Here is a 27,629-nt window from a genome sequence, read left to right on the forward strand (position 1 = left end):
GATAGCATAGGAACGCCTTGCCTGGGTGCAGGAAAATAGGCTGCATGACATTTCCCAAGCACTTCTTGCAGCATCTGTCAAGGCCCATTCTCTAGACCTGCAATCAAATAAAAATATTTACTTTAGTTTGAAGCGCCTAATATTTCTTCATCACCAGTGGAAATTCTATTATTCCTGCAGTGATGTGAAATTTCTTTTTTATTTTAAAATTTTGTATTGCTTTATTTTTGAGGGGGCCATAAGAAAGATTATAAACATCAATTACGGTGTACATGAGCAGAACAGCAGTAATCATTATTATCAATTAACTCATATATTTATTGTTACTCCAGGAAAATCTAGTTAATTTGAACCTTGAGCCTTTGAAACATGTGACAATTCCAAAATGGAGAATCAGCTTAACTGTTCCTTTGGTGGAAGAGAGTTTACAAATATAATTAAATAAGCTTTGCAGGGGGTGATTAATCTTAAGAAAACAATCTGCTTTCAAACACTCCAGTAATAATTGTTTCTGACGATTAATGCAATGATTACAAGGAATCTGACGTACTCATTGAAGCAGACCCAGTTCTGAGGGCTCAGCCACAGAGCTTATGTAATGGTCCCTGGCTTATGTAAATATTTTCTGTACAGTAGGTTACAATATTCTATATCCTGACATATCACGGTTTACACTGTTCTTCCATCAGATTAGCCTTCTATAGTGAGGGTTACCCTGGATTTCTGTTCAAGGGTTGCTGAACCCAAGATACCAGTGAAACAAGTCTTAACGGTCTTCTGAAAGTGTTTATGATCCCTCCAGTCTCTTTTTACATATACATATATCCTTTAAACTAATGCAATAATTGGATTCATTGGGAGCCTGCTTTGCAAGGGCATTGTGATAGTTGAAGCTTAGCTATTAACACTCACACAGATAATCCAAATCACTCTCCAAGGTACATGCATATCTCACTTATAGAACAGCATGGTCAGACATCCAAGGATATGACAGGTAACCCAAATTGTCCATGAATTCCTCAGTTAAAATGGGAAACTTACTGAAAATACTTTCTCCTGAAAATAGTGACAATTCATTACAGGATCCACAAGAAAAATTCTTCATAAGCTTACTTCTAAGAATAATAGTTATATTCCTTTGAGCATTCTCTTTGAGGAACACTAAGTAGAAAAAGACTAAATATAAAAAAAAATCCATCCAATTACAATTTATTTATAAATAAGAAAAACACATAAAAGATTGAATATTTATTCATTCAACATACATATATGGAGTATTTACTATTCATCAGGCTCATTTGTGAGCTCTAACAAAGATAACTATTACATTGTGCTCAACACAGCTTATAACCTAATTTAGGAAGACAAATAAAGCAACAATGACAATATAACCTACACAATAGAGGCATAAAGACAGACACCTAACTTCAAGCATCAGAAAAGATTTCCCATGGGTGGTATTACTAGATCTGAGGTGAAGAGGTGAGAGATTAGCCAGGTGGGCAATGGGCCAGGCAGGGCTTTCAGGAATAAGGGAATAGTATATGCAGAAATAGAAACCAGAAGACCTCATTAAATGTTATGTTAATGTTAAGCATTAGCTAGTATTCTTTGAACATTTGCTTTTCACAAAGCACCTTGTTAAGCATTTTTTAGGCATTTAGTTCACCTGATTCTACCATTACCAGAAAATTCACTTCTATTGTTCATCCACTTGTACAGGAAAGAAACTGAGGCTCCAGGTTATCCAGCAGTCTGACTCCAGAGTGCTCCGTCCTCAACGCACAGGGCAGGGGTGCTCCGCCTTCATCAGCAAAAAGCATGTCTGTCCTCTACAGGCAGTGGGGAGCCACTAGAAATTTTAGGTGAATCCCTTCAAAGTAAGTCTAACATTTTTATGAGAAAAAGACCCCCATTCTTTGCCAAGTCTTGTGGGTCTTTTAAAAAATCAGTTTGTTCAATGCCATGATTATTTCCTGGGTGAATTTGATTTCCACCTTGTTTAGAAAAAGAATAGTGACTTAAGAAGATCCTTTTGTTGCACGTGAATCGCAACCCCAAGGATCAGGAAAGAGGTAACCATGATGCTATTTCCAACAAGCAGGAATAGGTACCACCACATGTTCCTCTGATAATGCTGAACAGAAACCAGTGTAAGTTGCCACGCTGAGCATACATGGTAGATCCATCCTTTATACCTTTCCTTATGGGGCTGGGGTCAGATTTCTAAATCCAAATACTTCGAATTCTAAATACTTCTTCAGTATTCTTTGCTTTTAATTGATGGTTTTTAAATGGCAAGATTTGCTTAGAACCGTGGTAAAGATAGAAGAGTGAAGCTATAGTGACCTAAAATGATCTAATTTTCTACAAAATTACTACTTTCTACAAGCTGCATAAACTTTAATTAAAAAGACAAAGAAGTCTATTCTCTCGTTTTACACACATGTGGCATGATGTTCTTGGGATCCTGATAAAAGGAAAAGAGCAGATTGAAGAGATTAGAATTTTTAGCAATAGCTCAATATAATTAAGATGTGATATTTATTTCCATCTTTAAGGACCAACAGGTAACCAACATGTGTGTTCTTCCAGAGAAAAATTATTTTCAACTTCAAAATATGTGTAAAGTTAGCTTACAAAATGAACTTTAGAGGCAGATTAAGTCACAAATATGACAATGCTAAATTCAGCTCACATGAACATGTCAATATGTTCTTCAGCTAAATATCACCAAAATGAGCATTCCTGAGATGCTTAATGCAATGCTTTATGTATCTGTATCCAACAATCTCCAGCATCCTACAAAGAAACATTTTGGTAGCTTCCACCAAATTTTCTGGAAACTGATTTTAATGGTAGCAGATTTAAGGAATGGATCAAGGAAAAGGGAGGCCATTAAGATGAGAACAGACACTGAGTCGGAAAATAACTTCAACGACTCACAGGACACAAGGCCACAAAGACTGCCTAAATAATCACCCATGTGGTTCTTTTTCCTTCACTTGCTTTCTCTCTTTGCCCTCTTCCTTCCTGAACTCTCTTTTTCCATTTTAATTCTTTTTCCAAGCTGTGCTCCCAAGCCAGTTGCCCAAAATCACTTTAAAAGGACATATTTGATGCAAAACAGTTTAATGTATTTTATCCTACTTGTAAAAGCATTTGGGTAGCCTCAGTGTCAGTGTGATTTAGGCTGTCATGGAGGTTGGCCCATTGAGGTTAAATGAAAATCAACTTTAATAGGGATGACCTAAAGCAGAAAAGGGTTTTTAACAGATATCTGCGTGTGTTCCTCCCATTCAACAAGTTTTGGTGGGGGGGGGGGACAAAAACGAGTGGCAACTATAACTTCATAAGCAGCCTCTTGCAATATAATGTTGAAGCTATGACAGAAAATTGAGAAATAAGGATAAGGAGGGGTATATAGCACAAATGTTTGTGATTAGGTACACATCACTTGTGTTGAGTATATATCTCAGCTCTGCTAACTAACTGATTAACTATATATACATATATATATACACACACATATATATGTATATATGGGAGGTAGTTTGAAAAGCACTGTAATATTTACCTGAGTGTGTATATGCAAGCAGAGTGAAATACTGTATTGTGTATATAAATATCAGGTAGCATAAAATAAAATACCCCTGTAGCTGTTTGTTTAGGAACATATTTGGATTGAGTGAACATTCTAACTAGCATTTCTTTAAAAGCCACAAAAACATCACACCTTTTAGTTTTAACATAGTCTAGTTTCTGGCAGTTCTTTTATCACATCTGTCATCTCCTAAGCTTTGCTTAGCCAAAGCACTCCAACTTGAGTTTTGAAATTGTCAGCATAGGCCTTCTAATCTTTAAATCTTAAATTATCTAAGCAGATTAACAACCATTATTCTATGCCTACAGGACTCAAGGGTAAAGAAAGCAAAGGAAATACAACTTTTTTTTTTTTTCCAGGCAATTAAGTGTCTGTGGAGGTTGTGTTGGGGGGATGTATTTGAAACATGGTCCTAGGTATATTTGTAAATAACCAGGTTAACGAGTATGTTAACTCCAATATTGAGATCTGTAAGACAAAAAATGGCTTCATCTAAGAAGCTTAATCCAGTCTTTAAATTAAAAAAAAAAGTTATTCATAGTTTTAGTGTGTCAACTGGCCATGGATATCCTGAAGCCAAGGGAGAGAGCGTGAAGAAGAAAAAAAGGAAAAAAAATGTTTAAAAAGCATCTGTGCCCTGACCTGTTTTCTGCTATGATCTCCCTTTGGAGATCAAAGCAGGATTAATATGATTCTTTACTGTTTGCCTTGCACATCTCAAAGCTCTGGAGACTTAAGCAATAAGTACGGATGCAGCCCCAAAACACAGGGGAAACGGAGTTTGAAAGGGGTGAGTTAATGGAGCAAAGGCTAACTATGAAAAGTTATTTGGGATTTGGGAGACAATACAGAATTTAGAGTACTTTGTATTTTTAAGCACATTTGCTTTCTCTTTTCTCAGTTTCTGGGGCAAAGCTTTTGGATAGTTGATGAGGCCAGCAGCGAATGTCATATTAATGTCTCCATATTGACCTTCTAGCTCCTCTGGAATGTTTTGCAGCTGCTAGTACACATGAAAAGGGAAGGGAACCCTGCCTCAGGTTTTCACACCAAAGCATTTTCACCTTATAACCAGCAGTTACGGGTGCATTTAAAAGAGGGGACAATCTTTTAAAATAACGAAATTTTGTGCTTTTGTGTTTTCACCGTGTGTGGCATTCCTGGATGGTGGAACTCCTCAAGAGCGAGTATTTCCACGGTCTTTTAGAAATGCTTGTTCTTTTGTTGAGGAAAAAGGCAAGTCCCCGTATTCCTGGTATCTCAGAAAACGAAGGAAAAAAATCATTTTCCTTTTTAATGCTTAGTGTATATACCTCTTGGAGGGGGAGAAAAAGCTCCCCTCCTCCAAACTAGACTGAATTTTAGCCGCATTACCTAGAAGAGGGCGCCCCAGAGAGTAGCTCAACGTAGTTTTACAGGGACTCAGTGCTGGGGAGAACCAGATTGAGGAGATTGGAACAGACACTCTCAGCCCGGGATGTGGCCCCACAGTCTCCACTCTGGGTTTATACTATTCCACCCAAAACTCAAATTTTCCGAAACTCTGCATACCCAACCGCCACCCCCCCCCCCACACACACACACGAAGAGATGCTCCCACCCCTGACAGATTTTCATCCACCTCAGCCCTGCTTTTCTCCTATGGGCAACTCCTTCGTGTTCACTCTTCCCGAATCCCTAGGTTAGCACTCGAAGACCATGCCTTGCCTTTCACCGCGTCCTCCCCCCTTTCCCCTTCTGCCCCAGACGGGGCACCACTTTCCAAACCGGTCCAAGCTACGTGGCCAAAGTCCAAGAAGTCGCTCAAGGCGAAGACCCTACAAGACGGACACGCGCGAGAGGTCTCCATGGCACCCGACACAGGGGGTCGGGAGTCTTTCTAGCGCGCACCCCTGCCCTGACACCCACAGGTGTTCCACCTCCTTTTGCGTAAGGTGCAATACGCCAGTCCCGGGCGTAATGGCGGGAAGCTTAGAATAGGACACTTTTTCCCACTGAAGGGGTGCGGGGGAGGGGAGGCCCAGGACCAGCCCACGCCTTGGCTTGTGCGTCCCCGCGGCGCCGGACTCCCGCTGCCCCACCCCCACCCCCCAGCTCGTACCTGGAGGGGAGTTCACCGAGGAACTTTTGTGAATTGCCTCAACTGGAAAAGCAGCCGTCCAAGTGAAGGTTTTTGTCCGGAACACAATTCTCAGGGCCAAGGATAAGGGGAAAGGAATTTCTTTCAGTGCCTGAACACTCTACACTCACCTTCTAATTGTTTTAAACACAACACAAGCAAATTGGAGTTTCTGAGGCCGTTTCTTTGCTTTGTGTAGCGTCATCTGATGGTGTTGAGAATTGCTTTCTCATTATCACGCTAGTTTATTAACGGGGACATTTTCGGTTGGAACAAGGATTGTTCAGGAATCCGTCTTTAGGCTGGTGGAGGGAGTTGCCCGAAAATTCGACTGGAGAAGTTCGGAACATCAGTACCAACTTATTCTCCGCTTTTTTTTTTTTTTTTTTTTTTTTTTTTTTCTGATTTTATCCTGTTATTGTTTCTGCAGTCCTGGTTTGGCCACCGGTTACCTATCACTTAGAAACATTCTTGTAGCTAAAAACGTAGTAGGTTAGAGACCCATGACTCAGTTGAAAAGTGTTAAGTTTTAAAATACTGTTGGGTGGGTTTTTTCCCCTTAAGTTTCAAGTACCAGCCGAAATCACAAATACAATTAGTTACTGTTCTGAAATTGTAAATACAATTAGTTGCTGTATGTTAAAAGCCTTTATATTACTGAAAATTTTCTAACTGCCAATATCTGACTTTGAAGAAAAATTAGAGTTAGAACTCAATAAAACTTATTCAATTGTTAAGATATAGTGGGTCCCCCACAAGTTTTATAGTTTCTGTTAGGACATTGCTAATGTTTTTATATATATTTAATGGCTTGAATTTTTAAATTTTTCACTTTTAAAATGTCTATTTTGGATGTGATCCCTTGAGTTCCTATTAATATATTATCTTTTTAAGTGAGCAAAGAATCTAAAATTTAAGAAAAGGAAGCACAGACTTCAGTCTCTCTTTGTTTCAAATCCTTTAAAGGTGCTGTGCACCTACTCTTTTGACTTGTACTTGCCGACTTAGAAACAAAACTTTATAAGGAGATTTGGAAAATTAACTTGAAAGAAAGAAGGTGACTTTTATCTATTGCGGAGGAAGTAAGGGTGTTTGAATCAGCTAAGACCTACAGGGTAATTAAATTACATAGTGTCCTAAAATATATAACATAGAAAGAGAGCTTTAAAAAAAAAAAAAAGATCCCATCTAACAATACATATATGAAAACTAGTAGGAAGTCCATAACCACCATTGCTAGCATTGCTTGGAAATTATATTCAATTCAAACTCTGCTAAAAGAGTTTATTCCCCATTGTAGTTTGGAATTGTGTGAAGGGATGTATGTATAGGATCTATGTATATATAATTCTTATACTTTATATATATATATTTAGACGTACATTCTTTTAAAATGTTTATGCAGTTAGTCACTTTTAGAACATCAAAATAAATTGTACGTTGGCTTACACTATCTCCCAGGTATTCCCAAACACTGATGAACAAAAGTCTGTATATTGGAAATGAAGAGCTACCCATTTAAACGAAAGAATGGAAAGGGGAACTCGATTTATTCTCATTTGTTTATCGCTAGACGTTCCCCCCTCTCTGCAAATTCATTTGAATAGCTTTCAAGCCGGAAAATGGAAATGTGGCTCCTGCCCTCTATTTCAGCGGCAGCAGCAGCGTCCTGGCAACAGCGCAATTTTCTATCATCAAGGATAAATGGCATCGAACAGAACATTCTGATAAAAAAAAAAAAAAAAAAGAAAGAAAGGGGGAAAAAAAGCTTCAGCCCAAGGAGCCCATGATTGCTGGCCTTCCTGTCTGTCATCCCTTTACAAAATCCTCTCCGCAAACCTGAGCGGCATGCTGTCAGAGCTAATAACGTCTTCTGAAGGGGTTTGGGGTGGTGGGTGGGGGGAGGACATAGTCTTCCATGCACAATGTTCCCATTTATTAAATCGAGTGCTTATTTTTAAATTGCAAATATCTTTGTTTGGTTCACTGCAAATTAAAACCAAGATGTAGGAAGTTATATGATGCAACAATTATTCGTGTCATATCAGAGAATCAAACCCCAATCTCGCCCTTCTCCTGGTTAAGGTCGGATGAGGGGGAAGGGGGAATCTGGGAGAATCCAGGACAGAAGGTTTTTTTATAGAAAGATACAAATCCGTTCGCCCTGCAGGTAAGCTGAGAGTAATTGAAAGCCAGAGGAGCGTTGGCTGTTTCTACCAGGGAAAATGAGCTGACTGTGACTCCGGGAGCGCATGTGGGCGCGGTTCTCGCCGCGACGCCGCACGCGGGTCAGGTAGAGCTCTCAGCAGAGCTACGAAGCTTTCCCGCGGGAGACTTTGAACGTAATGGTGGCTATTTCTCGCCTACTGCGATCTCTTTCCAGAAAAGGCCATTCCGCTCTAAGGAGATGGACCCCTGGGGTCTCTATGCCCACCTAACGGGTGCTGGAGAAGTGTAGAGGACACCCCTGGAGGCGTTCCCTGAAGTCGTGCGCTTCTCCAGCGAAGTGGGGGCTCAGAGCCAAAGAGCAGCACCGCACAGGTCCAGGCAGGCTTGCAGATGCTGGCCTTCGTTCTTCTTAGCAGACAGATGCCTGAGGATTGGCGATCGGGCTTGACTGGTGACCGGCTCCAGCGCCTACCCGAGTTCTAGGGCATCCACGCTTCTGTGCTCTGAACTGAAAGCCACTGGGCTTGGGGGCGGGAGGGGGGTGATCGAAGCCGAATGGAACGGGGAGCAGCGGTGTTGGCTCTTTCCTCTCGGAGCGAAAAGAGCATTTTATCACGTTGAGGGGGAGAGATGAGGGAAGGGACCAAAAATGAAGAGAGAATCGTATCTTAATAGCCTTTAAAGCAGGTCCAAAGAAAAGAAAAAGAATAATGGAGAGGTATGTAAAGGACTCTAAAATGCGAAGACCCTAAGAAGGATATCCTTAAGGAGATCCTTAAGAAGTTCCTCAGAAGGAACCGTGGACCAAAGACTGGATATCAGAGATTGAGGGGGTGTGGGGGGAGTCGACGGGTAATCTGCTTGGTTTGTAAGGAGCTCTGCGACTGAGAACGGTGGGAGGAGGGGAATGATGGGGAAACCTTTGTTTAATGAGGAAACCTAATTATTGCGCATCTGGAGGTCTTGGTCCCAACTGCGAGTTGAAGGCGGGTACCCCCCAGGGAAGCAGTGCGCATGCCCCAGCCGTCGGATTTGCATGATAAGGCGCACACGTGAGCCAAGCCAGGCGTAGCCCCCGCCGGCGGTGGCGGCCAATAGAATCCTGCTCTTACTGCGCCTCCCGGTCACATTGACATTGCGGTCCCCCCACAATAGGCCTTTAAAACCCACTTTAAAAATAAAAGGAGTGTTTTAGAATTGATTCTCACTTCGGCACGCTAAATTTCTCTGGAAAATAGACATATTTTATAACTACAAATACACTTACTACAAGCAAGGGTTAAAGGATTCAGAATTTAAGAAAAAGAAGACAGAAGAGAGGAGTCTGTTCAAAGAGCACCGGCGGGAAGTCAAGGAATCCTAGGGACTGCTGCCTTCAGAGCCCTGAGACTTGTGCCAGTGGAATCTCCTGAGGCTGATCTGTCATATGAAAATCACTCCTACCTTATGGTCCAAATGAGTCTCAGAAGCAGAAACGTTACTGTACAGGTCTGGCTTGGCTCCACCCTCATCCCTACACCCCATGGTTGCTGGGAGCTAGGAAGCTAGAGCACCTGTGGATCCACCCTTCCCCATTTCCCAGACACCAAAGGGGTCTGTGCTGTGAGGTCCATAGGTTAGCTCCCACATCTGTGAAATGGGCCTAATTATAGAGAGGCAGAGGGAGATGGAAAGGGAAAGACATGACATGAATCTCCAGCCTGTCTGGGCCTCTCTCACCTCCACCCAACCTCTGGGCCTGGAAAGGATAAGGTTGATTCTCCAGAGCTGCAGAAGGGGTGGGCCAGCCGGGAAATATTACCTGTCCTGCCCAGTCTGCACACAACGCTGCTGCCAGCCCTCATTGCAGCACCACCCTGACAGTTACCAACCACCCTGCACTCTTCCCACCATAGATCCCTGCCAGAATTAGGACCCACAAACAGGCCTCCAACACCCCTGAGAGTGCTCCTGTCCATGACAGGGAAACTGCTTGTTCATATCACTGAGATAAAACAGGTGGGGATTATTATTACTTGCTGTTCCTCTCCTCTTCTGTATAATTCACAAGTCTCCAGTGTAGTATTAGGCTTCAAATGCATTTGGTCAGGTACATACTTTTTCAGTCTCAGCTCAAACAATGTGATGCTTAAAACCATTCCAGCAGTGCCTCTGTTTGTGTATTGGGTTTTTCTTACCCTCCATACCCCTACAATTATAACATAGCCCCCCCCCTTTTTTTAAGCAGGGTGTAGACCAGAGTTCCACTCCAGCCCTCCAAAAGGCAAGCCACTAAAGAATGACTTCAAGGCCCTATCTCTTAATCTGATATCAATATTATTTGACCAGTAAGTACTAAATTGATAAACTGTTAAGCATTTAGCTGCCAACATCCTTGTCTATATGTGAAGGAGATTACCCACTGAAACTTCAGAAATACCAGCTGGTAGCCTCTGAATAGAGCAAAAACTTTATCAAAATTATATTTTGGGATTGTCTTTGCAGAAATTAAGTTTTCATCTAAACAGGCCCAATAAAATCAAAAGAGACTTCAACATGAGATAGCCATATTGTTTAAAATACTTCTTGAACATTAGATTTGATATTTGAGGCTTTTTCTTGAACTATCTTTGTGCTTTAAGGAAAATAATGGTGCATTTGAAAGAAAATATAAGCTTGGGGGGGGCGGAGAGAGTCCATTAGCCAATCAATAATTTACCCTGCCCCCAGATGAAGTGAAATCCCTATCCCAGAATGGCTGCAATAAGTGAAGGGGTTATTCTTTTGGAGCATTTTGAGTAAAATTGAACCAACAGAAGTCTCAAATTCATGTCCCTGCACTTTGACAACAACTTACTGTCATGGTTGAGAGGAAAGACCAGCAGACTAGGGGTCAGGGAGGAAACACCGAGGTGCAGACAGGACAGTGACTGGAACCCAGCCTTCACCACAGGTTTAGCCCCTGGAGCTGCTGTATACAGGCCCCCTTCTCAGCATTAACCCAGACCACCCTGCAGTCTCTTAGTTTCCCATCCATGCTGACTGTAGGATGCTTTCAGGCTCCTGCCCATCCGGGCAGTTGAGGCTAGCCATTAACACTTTGTGCCCATAGAGTGTGTCAGTAAACCAGCTGAGCTGGGAGCATGTCCTTCACCTGTGGGGCTGTGACCCTCTTACTTAAGTTGGAGCTCATCAAGTTATGGGGAAATGGCAAAGAGGAAGATTATTAAGGACAACTACCAGAATGCAACTGGCAGTGTGGAGGCTTCTGGAACCAATATTATCTCCTCTTTGAGGACTCTGAGAGCTCTGCCCATAAATCAGTTGGGGTGGACAAACCTCCTATCCTTTCATGTTTCTGGCCTTCAGGAATGGAAGTAGTTAGAGAGATAGAGGAGATCCTTTCCCTTTCGCTCAGGTCAGCCAGAGGAGCAAGGAGTCTAGGAGGCTTGGGGCTCTGTCCCACTGAGACTTCTCCAGGCACCCTGTCACAGCACCTGCCCCTGCCTGCTCTCCTGATTAAAATCCGGTGCCTCAGATCCCCTGACCATCCTACAGGTGTTATTCTAAGGACATTAAAGGTGCTACAGGAAGCTTTCCTCTATCTTCGCATGACCAGGCAGCGAACCCAAGCCAGTCCGCAGGAGAGCAGGGCAAACAGTACATTGCCTGTACTGGCGTTTTCAAACAACGTGGATTACAGGCTGCATCTTGAATATGAATTAGCCTTCTGCGCTGGTGTGACTTCGCTTTGAAACACAACTTGTCAAAGTATGGTTTTAATTAAATGTCTTCCGGCCCTGAAAGATTACATGTTTTGTAAAGTATATCCTACCATGAAATTTACTTCCAAGATCTGAAATTAGGTACCTTGTAAATGTTTTCATAAAAAAGAAATAGGAAGAAGGTGTGTGTGAAAACGGAGCAGTTCATACTCGCTGCGCTCCTTTAAAACGTCCTGCGAGCGGATCCGGCGCCAGCCGGACAGGTTTCAGGCCGGCCTGTCAGCGGGCCGGGATGGAGGAAAGACAGCGCGCCCAGGAAGCTCGAGTAACCCGAACCCGCCCTGGCAGGCGCGGCCCTCGAAGCTTTGGCAGTTGGAGACAATTTAGCAGTCAGACAAATTAATCTCACACTGATTTGTTTTTGGATCTATCTGTAAGATGCTTTCGGCTGCTGCTGCTGACACCTGCCTCCCTCTCCTCCCCGGACCGTTGTCCTTGTCCCATGAAAGATGGAGAGAAGAGACGGTAGGATGCAGAATGACCCTCAGCTGCATTCAGGCAACATTTCATCTTGAAAGCTAAAGTTCACGTTTAGGAATTGCTGGCTAATATTTAGAACAACAGCAATGTTGATCCATAGCCGTCCTAACAGACTGTCCACAGCTGTTCCAAACCAACCTTAAAGCTTCCTTGGACAGAAAAGGACCCCTGAGGGTTCTCTATCACCTACTAGGGGATGTCCGTTACTCAGATAGCCCTCAGAGAGAAAAAAAAAAAAAAAAAAAGACTGCATTTGCCTGCATGGGGTCTGGGAAGGTGCCTGCGCACATGGCGTTTTTCTATTCCGTACAAAATTAAGAGCTGGGCCCATGTGGGATTCTCTTTTCCTAACTACTCTCTGAAGGTCCTGCCAATTCTGGCGGGAGTTGCTAGGTTGAGTAAAACTTGGCACACATGAGGTGGGGGTATGACAGGAGAAAAAGGGAGGGGGACGCATCTCCTTTCTTGCAGTTATTTGGACCTCAAAACAAACAAGGAGGGGTGGCCTGGTGGGGAGAGTTATTTACCACCCTCCACCTGAAATAAGCAAGACCAATAATGCGCCTCGCTTTCCGCCCTGTTTACTCCATCCCCATTCAGTGATTGGCAAAACAGGCCCTGAAGGCAAAGGCAATAATTGCTCCACGCTCTCCTTACTAGGGAAGTGTGTAGGCATTTGAAGTGTACTAAAAATAAACGAGGGAGCGAGAAAATGAAAAGGGGACAGAGTGACAATTTGCGGCAATTAAAGCGTCTGCGCATGTTGCCGGAGGAGCAAGGACCCACAGCGGTTTTTGTTTTCCCAGGCCTGACGATGTGACTAACTTGTTAGGGAATTTTCATCCCAGGTTGTGTGCGTTCGCGTGTGCGCTAGCGAATTCGGCAGCCTAGGAGGCCGCTGTAAGGGCGGGGCGGGGCAGCCCGGACCATTTCTGGGCCCCTGAGAACCCGGCTGGCCTTGGGAAAGAGCCAGGTCCAGCTGCCTCAGCCCTCCCTCTGCCCCTCCGCTGGTCCAAAGTGAGAGCCTCTCAGCTAGCGCTCTGCCATCACCTCTTCCAGGAACTCTGGGGGAAGTTTTCAGCTCTAAGGTGTCTAAGCTTAAAGGGGAAAAACAAAGTAATACCAAGGCTTATGGGGTGGGGGCAGTTAGCCAAATCAAAGCCTGGGAGACATTTTTGACAGCTCGCTTGAAATATTACTCTTAATTTTTGGACGACTTTCAAGAAGAGAAAGGGGGGTGAGAGTGGGGAGAACTACAGCTTTATCCTGCCTGTCACTGGAGGGCTCCAACCTTGCCACAAGCAGAACACACGGTGGGAAATTGCTTCAAGATACCGTAGGGCTCCCTTCTTTCCCCAAACCCTACTTGAGCTGGGAACATCCCATAAAAGTGGGAAGGGGGAGTCCTGGGTGCAAAAAATCTGCCTTGCCTGGAGGTCAGAAGGGTAAACCCACACCCTGGGCCTGGCTCAGGACACCCAGCCAAGCACCCCTGTGGCTCAGCCTCCCATTCCCACCTCTTCCTCTTCTCTCTCCTGTCCAGGCCTTGTCTAGGACCACGGGAGGGGGTAGGGGCAATGCTGGGCAGCCACCGCCCAAGTCCAGCCTGGGCTGGCTTCAATGAAAGCTGGCAAATCCAGCAAGTCTCGCAGAAATTTTCTTCAACCCTAATTCAATTTTAAAGCGGATTTTTACTATTAAAAATGCTGCCGAGCAACACATTGAATTAATCTGACTGTACGGTTTTAATTACAGTGAGGCTTTCTCTACAAATCTGTACAAGACAGTGGCTGGCTCTGGGAAGATCTCTGCCTCCTGAATTCCATTATCCGGCCCCATGTTCCCCGCAGACAGCGGCGCGTGGGAGCCAGCTGCGGTCGTGGGGGTCCTATTGCCCTATGCTTCTGCCTGCCCCTGGCTCCCGTCCTTCCCTGTCCCCTCTTTCACCCCTGCCCCAAGGAAGGCCTTGGATGCCCTCCTGTCTGTTGGCTGCCCTGAAATCCTGAAATGCTGCACTGGCTTTTAAACTCCTGGGCCCAACACCTTTAAGCCTCCAGAGCCTTCTTCTTAAAATGAATCATTTTGTCTGGGGAGAGTGACTGTTTGTGCGATTTTTTTAAAAGGGTCTTCCAGCTTCGACTTGGCAGTTGTGATGTTCAGTGTGATGCTTTGAAGGGGATGCAGGCTAAGGGATGGGGTGCAGAGGGGAGAAAGCTGCAGAGAAAACTTAGCGGGTGGGCTGCTAGGTTTGGGATCTAGCCATCCCCTTAGGTCCCTGAGTAAATAAAAGGTGCAGGGCTGCTTTTATCAGCCTTAGTTTTGTTTATTTGCTTTGCAACTTACATTGTGGGGCAGTGGTCCCTAGTGAACAGGACAGGGAAGAAAACAGGACAGGGAAGAAGTACTCATGAAAGGAAGCAGATTCACACTCATTCTTCTGCCCAATCACTCTCTTATTTTCCTTCTCTCTCAAACTCCTCTTCTTTCTACATCCCCTGCTTTCCCACTCTCTGCTTCCTTCTCCACAAAGTGTGTGGGAAGAAAGATGGTGAACCCAAAGGGACACAGCTCTCACTGTGTAAAGAAGCAAAGGCTTTGAGCTCTGTGGGGGAATGGGGGGAACACTTTTGCTCTCTGCACAGAATTAGTGAAACCTACAGAAAAATATTATTTCATCCCCCTGGATAGGATGGGAGGGGGCCTTGTTTCTCCTAGATTTATGTGAGAAAGATCTTATTCTGAACCAAAAAGAGATAATAGAGAGAAAGGGCACAGTTAGGGGAATGAGGTGTTTGTTTTGTTTTTTAACAACTCTCACTTCTTAGGGCTCTCAAACTGGTTACCTTCTAACCAATAAATTACCTTTTCATTTATTGGAATGTTAGAAAATAAAGGGACTACCAAGTGCCCATGTGCAGACATAAGCATGAAAATCACCAGAGCCTCGACATCACAAGAGTAGTCAGGTACAGAGAACTCTCTAATGAAAAGTGGTTTTCATTTCTTTTTCTCTTGTAACTAGAGAACCATCTTAGAACTCTCATGATAGCAAGAGGATGTTTTCCATCCCAGGTTTTCTGAAGAGTTGTCCCAAGCCTGGCCCTCCCTTACTGTTGAGGCATTCGCTCTGCTTTTGTTATTGTTAGTGCTGATGAAGGGATGTAGGAATTAAAACAGAGGGTGCTTCCAGGCATTTAGGAAGACGCTTGGCCAGCTATATTAACTCCTTATTATGCCTAAAAATAGTCTGCTGTTTCCTGTTGATGCTTGTTCTCTGCAACTCTGGGGCTGCATTTATCCTCCAATGGTCAGGGGTCCTGCTTTCCAAAGACTGGCTTGATTAAAGCTGACTTCCAACACCTCTCCCTCTCCCCTTCCCCTGCTACATTTCCCAGGGGGACAAAATGGGAGGTGGGCTCAGCTTTGGTTTATCCACCAGATTTAAAATACAAACATCACCATTTATCTTATTTTAATTGATGTATTTAAACACTGCTGAATTCTTTCTTCCTGGACTGAGAGAAGGAAGAGTGTCTGTGTTAGAGAGCAGGATCCTATGCTTGATGAGAGAGAGACAGAGAGGGAAAGAGAAAGAGGCTCTATATAACCTCAACACTGGAGAAGGTAGAAATATCTGTTTTACCCCAAATCCATTCTAGGCCCTGCTTCTTGGCTGTCTCTGTTAAGAAAACTGTGGATGATCACACAGCCTGGAAATGGGGTCATGGAGAGGCAAAAAGTGCTGAATTTGAAAATCTGGTTGTCTTCATTTTCATAACTCCCCTTGACTCCAGGTTCAAAAAGGCCTGGAACAGAAGCCTCTAAATTGGAACATCAGTAACTAATATTCTCCAAATTGGACAGTCTAGAAAAGGGATTTGATGCCCCCAGTAGGTACCACTGGTGTAGTGGGCCCATGCCATCCATGTTGAGGTTTCCCAGCTACCAGATCTTGGGCCCATGACAGCATAGATGAGAGAGATCTTGTCCTCAGACCTCAGTGAGCCTCTTTCGGGGTGAAGAGTAATCAGGGACCACATTTAGTTGCATTTTGGGGAATCTGGGAGGAGGGGGTGTTAATACGGCATTATAGTTTTCTCACTAGAGAAAACAATGCCATACTATCAGTGTTTTCCTGAATAATCTGATAATTTTGCCTCTTCCTGAAGATACCCTCACTAGCCTGGGCTAAGAAAGGAAAAGAGGCAGCTCTCATGTTCCCCCCAAGCTTTCCCAGGTGTATGTGTTAGGGGAGGGAGGAAAGGTGCCTGGGTTTCCAGGATATCAAGCACCCTTTTCCTACACACATACACAAACAGAATTTTACACTGAATGGGGAAAAGACTAGCAGAATTTTTTTTTTCCACCTATATCTCCTGTTGAGAAGGGGGTTCTTAGCATGACCATGTAAATCAATACCAAGTTATTTCTTTGAATTCAAAGCCTATTTATCCAGGTCTAATTTCTTTAGAATTAACGTGATAACTGAGCCCAACTTAGCAACCCAGCCCAACCAGGTCCTGATGGGCTTGAATATACTTCTAGAGCCCAGAAGGGGCTGCAAAACCTTTCACTGGCACACAACATATTTCCTGACCTATGTGTGCAGCAAACACCGGTTCATAGATAGAACAGCAGGGGCCTTTCTGACCCAAAGAGCCCATTCCTTGCGGACTCCCATGGTCTTGTGTTGCCAATCAGTTGGTATTTCTCCAAATAACACTGACGGCCAGAATGCAAGCCCCAACACTTCCACGTCTTAAAAAGCCGAAAGCAGTTTAGGCCTCAAAAGCTGCCTTTTAAAACTTCTTAGTAAATATGACGCTTTACCTACTATAGGTTCTAAAAGAGCCTGAGGTCTCCAGATTGCCGGCTTTCCTTCTATTTTGAATGATAAAGACTTCTTCGGCCTAGCCTGCCCTCCTCCCACCCCCAAAGGCAGCTCGGGTTCCCCAGCAGGCAAGACAAAGAGGTAGGAGCCAGGTTGCTGGCACTTGCTGCAAGCTGTGCACTGGAGCCTGGAGTCCCTGAGGTGTGTGCCTTTGCTCCAAGGCCCTGAAAAGTCGGGGAGTTCTTGCCACTTCAGAACTGGCTAGAGGTGTGGGCTGGACTAGAACAAACCAGGGATGACTTGCCTCAGCTCATGACCGCCTGCCCATGACACCGGGTGAAGCACTTGGCAGCCCAGATGCTGGGTTCATTTGGAGAGAAGAGACCTCGGGAAGCAGCCCCTGCTACAGCCAGCCACTGAGCACCCAACTCCTCTCATGGAGGCTGGTGGCAGAGGCCACACGTGGCAGCCACTTGTCAGAGGCCACCTTAGCGCACTGTGTGGGGCCAGACTAGCTCTCCTGCTGACTATTCCCAGGGAACGGCTGGAAATCTGGACGCTTAAGCCTGCGGTTTGGATTCTACCCTGCAAATGCGCAAAGAGACCTCTGTCAGGCAGGCAGGGACCCCTCTCTCACTCCACTCCCCAGCATCTGGTGGTGTGAGCTAATCTAGGTCGCTCAGTAGTTCTTTACCTTACGCAAAAACTGCTACCTCAGCACAGCTGCACACTTGCTCCTCTGGAACACAGTGCTAGGATGTTATACTCTATATAATAAGGGAAGGATGAGAGCCCCTAGCTACTACTGGGACAATTCCAGCCCTCCTGGCTTCTTCAGGTATTAAGCAAACAAGAAGAAGAAGAAGGAAATCGAGGCAGCTATGGGCTAGATTGGGAACTCAGTGCTCAGTGCTGAGACCTTCCCGGGCCTGGCCACAACCCGCCCCTCTCCGGTGCAGCCAGAGTGGGGAGGAGGGAGAGCCTGCGAGGAAAGCAGGGCACCTGCGAGCATAAAGAGAGAAACACACATGCACAGGGCGAGGGTTAAGGGGGGACTTTACTGTGTTAACAGCAAGCTGCAGGGTATAAAGCAATAAAACTGCCACGTCTACCTGCTAGCTTTGAGGATATTACAAACTAGCTCGGCGCGCAGCCGGGATGCACGGAGAGCCTGCCAGGGGAGCGGGGGACCTTCTCTTTTTCTGACTTTGCCGTCTCCCCCGAGACACACACACACAGATACACACCTACACACATCACCCCCTTAAAGAGCCCACCTTTCATTTTCCTTGAAGTTTTTTGTTGTTTTAATTCACTGCTGATTTGTAAACGCGTGGATCGGGTTACTGGTTCGCGTGTTAAAGTGCACCTCTTGTTAAAAGGTAGGGGAACAAGGCATGCCACTTAAAAATGAATTCAGAGTTACTGAACCGGCTCCCGAGGCTCAAGAAGTTAAGCGCGGCAGGCTAGGAAAAGGAGGGGGAGACAAGAGTGGACGCTGCTACCCTGGGAACCCTGGAGAAAACCCGCGGGCAGTAAGTTTAAAGTCCTCTGATAAAATGGAGGAAAGAAGGAAATAAAGAAAGAAAAAGAAAAAGGCAAACTAGTCTAGCCAAGCCTTGAGACCCCGAGCTGGGAGCTGGGAAAATCAATTACCATAAGCCGCTACTGCTTCGCCTAGTATGGAAATAGCGTCCGAACTGGGGTGTCTGCAGCCACATTTTCTGAAATTATAACGGCAAGCGGCACCACTAAATCCCCCACCTCTCAGGTTCCTTGGGGGGGACAACTAATGGAGTCCAAGAAAACAGGGTGCAAAGAAGCCCCCCGTAGTTTTCCCAAAGGGAGACCCACACTAGTCCATGCAACCTCTAAACGCGTTGACCGGAACCCTTAGATTGTATGTTTCCCGACGTGGCCAAAGGTTCTCGCTTTGAATCATTTATTCGCAGACTGAAAGCTGGCGCCGAGCCCGTGGGGGTCTGCATGCCTTGTCCCCATCGACCAGCAGTGCGGAGTCCCAGAGCCACCCCCAAAGTCCCAGGACCCGGACGCGGGCGCAGCAGGCCTGCCCTCCTCGGCGCCCAGTCCCCGGTACGGCTTTTCCTACCTGGTGGCCGGGCCTGAGCTGCACGCTGGGGCTCCTCTGTCTCTGCTCGGCTGCCTCGACCTGAGTGGATCTTGAGACTACAGGGAGAGAGACTAGATCCGCAGCCCTGGGCTGCTCCGAACTTAATGTCTTTCCCCAGTCCATCTTTGAAAGAGAAGTGGTTCTACCACCTGGATGTGCGGATATAAATCCCCTTGCAAATAATAAATGGATTAATAATAACAAGGTATGAAGTTCTTTTTATAGAAAAAAAGGAGAGAATTGAAACTAAATGCGGCAGTTAGACAACCATTTTGATAAGAGGATAATTGAGGCGACACTGGTGTATAATTAGAGGATAATTTATGCTATATCCACTTTTATTCCACCTCCCAAAATAAACCCAGTCCATAATCATTACAGGCAAATTGTTCTGAATTTTATAGCAGCAATTTGAACAAAGTACTGCAGTTAATCATGGGAGATTTTTGTGTATTCCTGATTAGAACTCTAATTGCCTCCTTCCAGAAAGTAAAAATAACTGTAAAACGACTCTATTTTTATCATTAACAATGTTGACAATAAAATAAAATCAATTGGAATTGTAATCGAGAGACAAATTTAGGACGAAGGCACTTTTACTTGGGTAGTTTATATTGTAATCAAGATTTGCCAAACCACTAACCGCATGTATCATTTGCATATATTTGAAAGCATTACAGTAGCTTCTGTTTTCAATAGGAAAAAATGCATTACTGTCAGTGCTCCAACGATTCGCTTTCATAACTAGCTGCTGTGTTCTGGGAGAAAAAAAGGTCTCTCTCACCCCTTTTTGTTCAATATATAGGAAATACGGCCTGAAATGGCAGGAACCTCGCCAGAACAGGGTCTGATTTTTCTTTTTCTTTAGCCCCCCCAACACCCTTACCCATGGGGTGGGGCCCAGGTGTGGGGGTTCTTCTTCCCTCTATGGTTTCAATAAAGTACGTCTAGAAAAATCCACGGTGACAGGGCGCTCCCGCGGGACGGCAGTGGGACTGGGGGGCGGGGGGAGGAGGTCAAGGGAGGGGGCCTTGCTTTAAGTATAGAGGGCACTGCTTCTGAGCACAGGCAGCCTGCTAGGGTGCAAGGGGACTGTGAGGGAGCAGCCCTCCGCGGACTGTTCCAGGGCTGCGGTACTGGGAACCGAGGCTCGGGGTTTGGAGACGTGAGCTGTGGAGGGAGGCATCGGCGACCGGCCGGGCTGAGGCACCTCCCACCCCGGAGGCCTCTGCTCGGAGCCGCGCGGCCCCCGGCTGCAGCTCGGGGTTGGGATTGGAGTTACCAAAGGTAGGCGAAGAACTCGGAGAGAGGCGCACACACCAGTGGAAGCCGTGCGCCTGTGACGTCAGGGGGCGACTGACCAATGGGGAGGCGCTGCCCTTTGGAGACAAACCATTCGACTCGTGGCGTCTGCATCAAGTCTGAAAGCAGACGCGCAACTTTCGCAGAATCCACCTTAAAATCTCTGCCTTAAACTGCACCAGCCCCCAAAAAATCCAAGGGGGGAAAAAGGGGGGGAGAGTAGATTCCCCCCTCCCCCCTCTCCTCTCCCATCCCTCCCCCTTCCTCCTCCCTTTGAGTTAACAAGGCCCCGCTCACTATATCTCTTTATATTAAAAATATATATATTAGAGAAGAGCGAGGGAGAAGGAGAACCACCTCCGCCCCCTCTCTTTTTAATTTTTTTTTTTTTTTTTTTTTGCAAGGATCCCAAGAGCTAAGGTGGCTGCAGAGGGGAGAGCGGCGCGAGCCAAGTGGGGGAGGGTGGAGGAAACCCGGGAGAAGGCTTTCTCCAGCCCCCAAAGTTTTGATGATGACCATGACTACGATGGCTGACGGCTTGGAAGGCCAGGACTCGTCCAAATCCGCCTTCATGGAGTTCGGGCAACAACAGCAGCAGCAACAGCAGCAGCAGCAGCAGCAACAGCAACAGCAGCCACCGCCGCCGCCGCCGCCGCCGCAGCCGCACTCGCAGCAGAGCTCCCCGGCCATGGCAGGCGCGCACTACCCTCTGCACTGCCTGCACTCCGCGGCGGCGGCGGCGGCGGCGGCCGGCTCGCACCACCACCACCACCAGCACCACCACCACGGCTCGCCCTATGCGTCGGGCGGCGGCAACTCCTACAACCACCGCTCGCTCGCCGCCTACCCCTACATGAGCCACTCGCAGCACAGCCCTTACCTCCAGTCCTACCACAACAGCAGCGCGGCCGCCCAGACGCGAGGGGACGACACAGGTGAGAGGCCGCTGGGGCAGCTCGCTTCTCCCGCCTCCCGGCTGCCCCCCACCCCGCCCGCCCCGCTCCGCTCCACTCACTTCCTCAACGCCCGGGCCTCCGCCGGCCCCCTCCCCCAGGCAGCCCGGCGCGCCCCCGGCCAGGCCTCGTGCGCGCCCGCTCGCCTGGCGCCTGCCTGCCGGCCTCGCTGCCCCGGGCCCCTTCCCGCCGCCGCGGACCCTCGGCCTCCCCGCGGCTCGACCCGCCTCGCTCCTTGGTCTCCGGCGCGGAGCTCGGGCCGCGCCTCCCGCTCCGCGCGGGCTTCGCTCTACCAGATGGCCGGCACTGCGCTCTCCATCCTGCGGGATCTGTGCGCGCTTTGCCTCTCTCCTCCCCTCCGGGCTGTGACCTGGGGACATTTCTGGGCCGGAACTGGGGAGCGTGTTTTGCTCCCCAACCTAATGTGCGCAGCCAGTGGCCTACTTTGCGTGCAGCGCCCTTTGCGCCTCTGTGACCCGAGGGAAGCTGGAGTGGCCTCTGGCTCTGGTTAAGCTGGTGACAATTGGGTTCTTTCCCTCAGGCTTTGAGGGGTCTCCCACCCCCACCCCTAACTGTGCTCCCTCACTCTGGGTTTTCGATACACTGTTGGCTGCTCCTTTGTTCGTGGAGGTGAAGCAGAGGGCGCAGCACCCGTGGGGGACAAAGTTGCCGCGTGAGGCTCAGGCTGCTCCGATGCTGGTCTGAGCAGCTGGTTGTGTTTTGTTGGGGGTTTTCGTCCCTCTCGGCAGAATCATTTTCGAACACACCGAGGGATCTTGATGCACCGGGCTTGGAGCTAGTGACATCAAACCAAGTGGCCGCAAAATCGCTCGGGTGGCTCAAGCACAGCTTAAGGCACGGTAAAGCCAGGCCGAGGGGCCCGGCTCCGAGGAGAGAGCAGCCGCCCCGCGGCGCCGCGCGCCCCAGAGAGCAGCGGGCGCCGCCTCTGCTGTGGCAGAGCTGGGCTGTTTGCCCCGGGGCCCAGGGCGCTCCCTCTGTCCGGCCACCGCGCACGATTAGTCTGAGTCAGGGTCGGAAAGAAGCTTTTGAAGCCACTGGGAGCACCCGGGCACTGTGAAGCCAGAGAGGTTAGGGTGGCTTGGAGGTGCTTTGAGGAAAGCCTGTTGGCCTTGCGAAGACTCGGGTACAGGCCAGGCCAAGCTCAGGGAGACTGCAGCAGTAGCCTCACGAGTAACCGCTCTTCTGTATCCTTTGCTTGCAGATCAACAAAAAACCACAGTGATTGAAAATGGGGAAATCAGGTTCAATGGAAAAGGGAAAAAGATTCGGAAGCCTCGGACCATTTATTCCAGCCTGCAGCTCCAGGCTTTGAACCATCGCTTTCAGCAGACTCAGTACCTGGCCCTTCCTGAGAGAGCTGAACTGGCAGCTTCCTTAGGACTGACACAAACACAGGTAATTCCCGAGGAGCCCAAGTATCCCTGAAACGCTGACCCCATTTGCAGATCCGGCAGGGAGTACATCAGGAGGAATTCTTGGCCTAGTCAACCAAGGATGGAAGGAGCTTAATGACAAATGCCTTTGCTCAGTTACGCACTTCCTGGGACAACACTCTTGGAATAAAAGACCTGGTATTGAATGCTGGATTGGATTTGCATATCCTCCCAACCCTCGGCGACCCGACCCCACCCGAGCCTAATATCCTTTGGTGACCAAACTCTTAATTTAATCAAGTCCTATTTCAGAATAGAACAACACAAAAGAGAACAAGCCTGTAGAAGAAAAAGAAAAAGGTGTTCAGGCCAGGAGGCAGAGTAAGATCCATAGTTTTAAGAATCCTTTGTGGGCCCTAGAACTTAACAAGGGTTTCATCTCATTGACATTGAAAGAATGAATTATGAAGTGAAGGGGATGGGGGATGGGGAGCCAGATAGGCATAGGCTCCAATAGGATTTAGTAAAGGGACCAAACTGTTCATCCTAGGATGGATGAGGTGAGTTTTTCTGAAAATTGCCCTAAACTCAGTGGTTGAATCATCTTGGCTGACTGGCTGGTGCAGGCTAAGGTACCTCCCTGGATCACAGAACTTAGGAGCAATGGCAGAGCTGGAGATCAAAGAAAAGCCTGCCCAAAGTACAGTAGGTGAAGCCTCTTAAGTACAGTTGCTGAAGTTTTCCTGTCCTACTAATTTGAAAGACATATGGGGTATTACAAACTTCACAGGAAGAGATTTAGGCTGGTGTATTAGGACTCAGGTCATAAAGCCAGGCTGAAGTCACCTGCAGGTTTTGTCCTTGTTGATTAACTTAGCCGCATGGGGTGGTAGGCCTCATCTGAAATGGATGATCTTCAGCAAGGGGACTTCAGGTTTTATGAGACTCTTGCAGGGCAGTGATTTTTGTGGTGCCTTAGAACTGATGCTCCTTAAGCTCTTCTTTTCAATTCAGCCTATTTTTCTCTTGCCATGTTGCCTTTGGAAGTATTTGGGGTTTGATTTGAAGGGATTCCTGCTACTCAGTAACCTGTATTCCTCTTGGAGAAACAGAGTCCTAAGGCTAAGTAATGTTAAAGGTAAAGGGAGTGCACCACAGGATGTCCTTCATATAAAGTAGATCTAGGATATTGGCTTAGATATGCTCCCATCCTAGATTTCCAGTTCGCATTTAATTTTCAGGAGCCCTTTGACTTTTAGTGAATGCGCTAACAATCATGACCACAATTTGACTAAGCAACATACAAAGTAGGGAGTGAGTGATGTACAACCACTAATCCCTCCAGGACTATGGGGATCTATTTATGTCAGAAGAAAGATCCTCCATGTACAGTCTGTGGCATGTGCAGAATTTGCATAGGTATATTGCGTTTGGTTATAAATATACTGACTTTGATCTGTTCAGAGTCATTTGCTCACGGGTGCATGCACAGAGATGCCAGCATGACTGTTAGAGGAAGTGCATTCAACTGGCTTTGGTCCGAAAAGTTCTCTGCTTAAAAACCCTCCTTCAGACGTTGAACCAGGCTATCTCAGTCACCATTTTCTTGTTTTATTTTTATTCATGCTTTTGTTTCAAACCTAGACTTGCATCTAACTAAAGAGTTGCAGCGGCTTTAGGTATCCGGATAAGATACCTAGTAAATGGCGTGGGGGAGGGTGTGGGGAGGGAGAGGTCTAGAAAGAGATGGTGGAAGGCGGGGTCCTGAGGGTTTGGCTTTTTTTTTTTTTTTTTTTTAACTTTTTTCCAATTATAGGCACCCATACGATGTTTTTGGGCCTAATGATCACTGCTGCTTTTCGTTCCAGGTGAAGATATGGTTTCAGAACAAACGCTCTAAGTTTAAGAAACTTCTGAAGCAGGGCAGTAACCCGCATGAGAGCGACCCTCTCCCGGGCTCAGCGGCCCTGTCGCCGCGCTCGCCGGCACTGCCTCCGGTGTGGGACGTTTCTGCCTCGGCCAAGGGCGTCAGTATGCCCCCCAACAGCTACATGCCCGGCTATTCGCATTGGTACTCCTCTCCTCACCAGGACACGATGCAGAGACCACAGATGATGTGAGTTATCTGAGGGCAATCGATACCCTAGGGTAACGTCTGAACAAGGCAAGGAGGATCCAGGACCTGCCTGCATCTGCCAAACCCAGCCGAGGGAGCAGCCGAGGGAGAACTCTTAAGGGTGGCCAGACCGTCTGGGCGCTTGCTTGCTCCCTCCCTCTCTCTCTCTCCTTCTCTCTCCTCTTTTCCCTCTGTCTCTCTTACTCTTCCTTTTTTTTTTTTTTTTTTTTTTTTTTTTTTGCCTCTCTCCTTTCTTCCCACCTTTCTTTCCTTTATCCCTTTTCTTTCCTTATCTGCTTTTCCCCTTGAGCAGCTTCAGTAATTGATCTTTTATCTTAGAGAGAGAGAAACAGAGAGAGAGAGAGAGACTGGTTTCTATGCCAGCGCTCCTGAAACCTCTCACTGTAAGGCTATTTTCCCTTACCCCTTGGGATCCAGGCTCTGAACCTCTTCTTCTCTTTGGGAGTATCCATCAAAATGACTTTTTTTACAGACATTATTCCCCCTCCAGAAGAATCTGTGCAAACATGGCAGCGTTTTTACTTGTTTAATGAGCTTAAGACATTACATGATGAAAGGGAAGCATTTCGGACTCCTGCATTTTTATTTACAACCCCAGACTGACAAAAAAAGAAAAAAGAAAGAAAAGAAAGAGAAACCCTCACATAACAGCCCTTCTCTAAAGGAAAAGGAAAAATCGGCTGTAAGATTAGAACGTTGCCACAAAAGGAACGCTGCATGTTTTATCAGAATGCAATGAGCAAGAATGAGGATTTAAACAAACAAAACCACTCTTTCCCCACCCCTACCCCAAAACCCTGAACTGGAATCAGGAAAGACAGAGGAACAACCAAAATCTCATTCTGTTGCTTTGATATCTTTACTAGGTGAATTGGTGGCATTCACTAAGCTAATAGGGACGTTTATATCAAGAAACATTTCTGTATATATTGTTGAATTTTAGTTGTACATATACTTTGTATGTTTTTGTCTTCTTTCATATATGGAGTAAAAGCCACAAAATGCTGGGAGTGTCCTGTATATTTCTGTGTGTCTCTATCTTACCACCCCCTCCTCCCTCCCTCTCAGTATATTTTCTATCACTCTTAAAAGAATTCCTATTTCCTAATATGGGAAACCATGTATATAAACATCAAGTGCCTGCAAAGATAGCAGTTTGCAGCACTAGCCTTTGTCTTAAGTACTTTAATGTGAACCATGGGTGTTTACTCAGCTTCCTTTATATACTGTATTTTTATTTCAATTTCTACACATTTATCTATTTTTAGAAATCATCAGGAATGATCTATCCCCAGGTTAACCTCTAAACATCCAGTAGTTTCCAGTGCTGAAACTGAGTATTCTCCTTTCCTTCTCCTTAGCCAAAATAATACAGCTGTATTTGTCTTTGTTTGGAAGCTGTTTTTTTTTTTTAAACAAAAAAGAGGAAAGAATAAAAGAAAAAAAGAAAGTAAATGCACAATTATGACTGCTTCATGTTTACAACCCTTTGCAAGCTAGCTAGATAGGAAAATACATGATCCTGGATGAAATACATCCTTCCGATCTTGTGGAAAGCACAGAAATAATGAAAATGAAAAGTCCTTTCGTCACACAAGCAGGAAGCCCCATACTGTGAGAATTAATGGCTACAGACCTGGGCATCCTTCAAATTATGAACCTTGAAACCACTGAGCCATTTATCAGAAGTCAATAGAGATACTCAGAGTGCTCCATATAATGACAGCGACATACAGTCGTGCAAAAGGACAGTCACTATAATTAGACACAAAGCAAAGACTACTTACCAATATACCCGTTCCTTTTTTTGTTGAGCAACTTCCACGCTCAGTCAGTCTTCAGAATGGTTTAAAACCGATCAGTCTTGTCATTTTCTAGCATTCGCATTGTTACATTAGGAAAAATGTTTTCTTTTCTTTTTTCCCCCTTCCTACTGTGAAACTTTGGGTTCGTAGCTCCCCAGGATCAATTCTGAACAAAGCCTCCAGCTGCAGTGCCATCCAATTTGAAGCAGACATTGGGGACAATTTAAGGTTTTTATCCACAAGAAGGTTTTTTTCCATTCTCTTAAATGCAGCCATAATTAGAGTAATTTTTCATGTAGCCCGCTGATTACAGCGTTTTTACCGTCAAAGATAATTACCTGTAATTTTCTTCCACTTTTAATACTAAAAAGCCATCTTTATTTAGATTCAGGAACAGGAAAGGCGAAACAAAAGAGGGAAATTATTCTGTTATTCATACACAAATTGCAGAGACGTAGGACCTAAAATTGAAAATTAACCAAAATTATAATGCTGAAAAGAATGGAAGAGGCTGCAGAAGTACAGCTGGTAGTGGGGCTTTGCTGAATTATTCAAATTACGTTAGAGAGAAAGCTACCATACATCGAAACCAACACTAATTTTCCTTAAAAAAAAAAAAAATTCACCAGACACATGCCAAACCACTGTGAGTGCATGGAATTCTGAAACCCAGAAAATGCGTTTTAACACATTGGAGGTTTTGTCATGATGCTCCTGTCTCCATCTTTATATCTCTTAATATGAGTTTAATTAAACAAGAAATTCTGTTAAGGTATCCTCATAACTGGCTTTGGAATTGGGTTTCCTCTGGGTCCTCTGAACCTCAAGGGTTAAGATTTTCACTCTTTAGAATGTATTGACCCCATAGTAAACTGATTCCCCAGGGAAGGGTTGGTAGGAGGGGCGTGAGCTGAAGGCATCGACCAGTCGCGGTGCCTAC

The 27,629-nt window shown here is 46.0% G+C and overlaps 1 protein-coding gene and 1 long non-coding RNA gene across 2 annotated transcripts in view; one reads left to right on the forward strand and one right to left on the reverse strand.

The window, feature by feature from the left end:
* Positions 1-27,629, reverse strand: part of LOC110255475 — a 45,927-nt gene that overhangs the window by 17,068 nt on the left and 1,230 nt on the right. Inside the window, exon 2 of the long non-coding RNA XR_002335822.1 lies at positions 26,672-27,150. This is a non-coding gene — a long non-coding RNA (uncharacterized LOC110255475). The remainder of the gene's footprint in view (positions 1-26,671; positions 27,151-27,629) is intronic.
* DLX6 (distal-less homeobox 6) lies at positions 19,082-25,889 on the forward strand. Its single transcript, XM_021063385.1, has 3 exons — positions 19,082-21,335; positions 22,576-22,769; positions 24,616-25,889. Exons 1-3 carry the CDS (start codon positions 20,909-20,911, stop codon positions 24,865-24,867), a joined length of 873 nt encoding a protein of 290 aa, XP_020919044.1. The 5' UTR covers positions 19,082-20,908; the 3' UTR covers positions 24,868-25,889.

Source organism: Sus scrofa, chromosome 9 (genome assembly GCF_000003025.6).
Source record: "Sus scrofa isolate TJ Tabasco breed Duroc chromosome 9, Sscrofa11.1, whole genome shotgun sequence".
NCBI classification, from domain to species: domain Eukaryota; kingdom Metazoa; phylum Chordata; class Mammalia; order Artiodactyla; family Suidae; genus Sus; species Sus scrofa.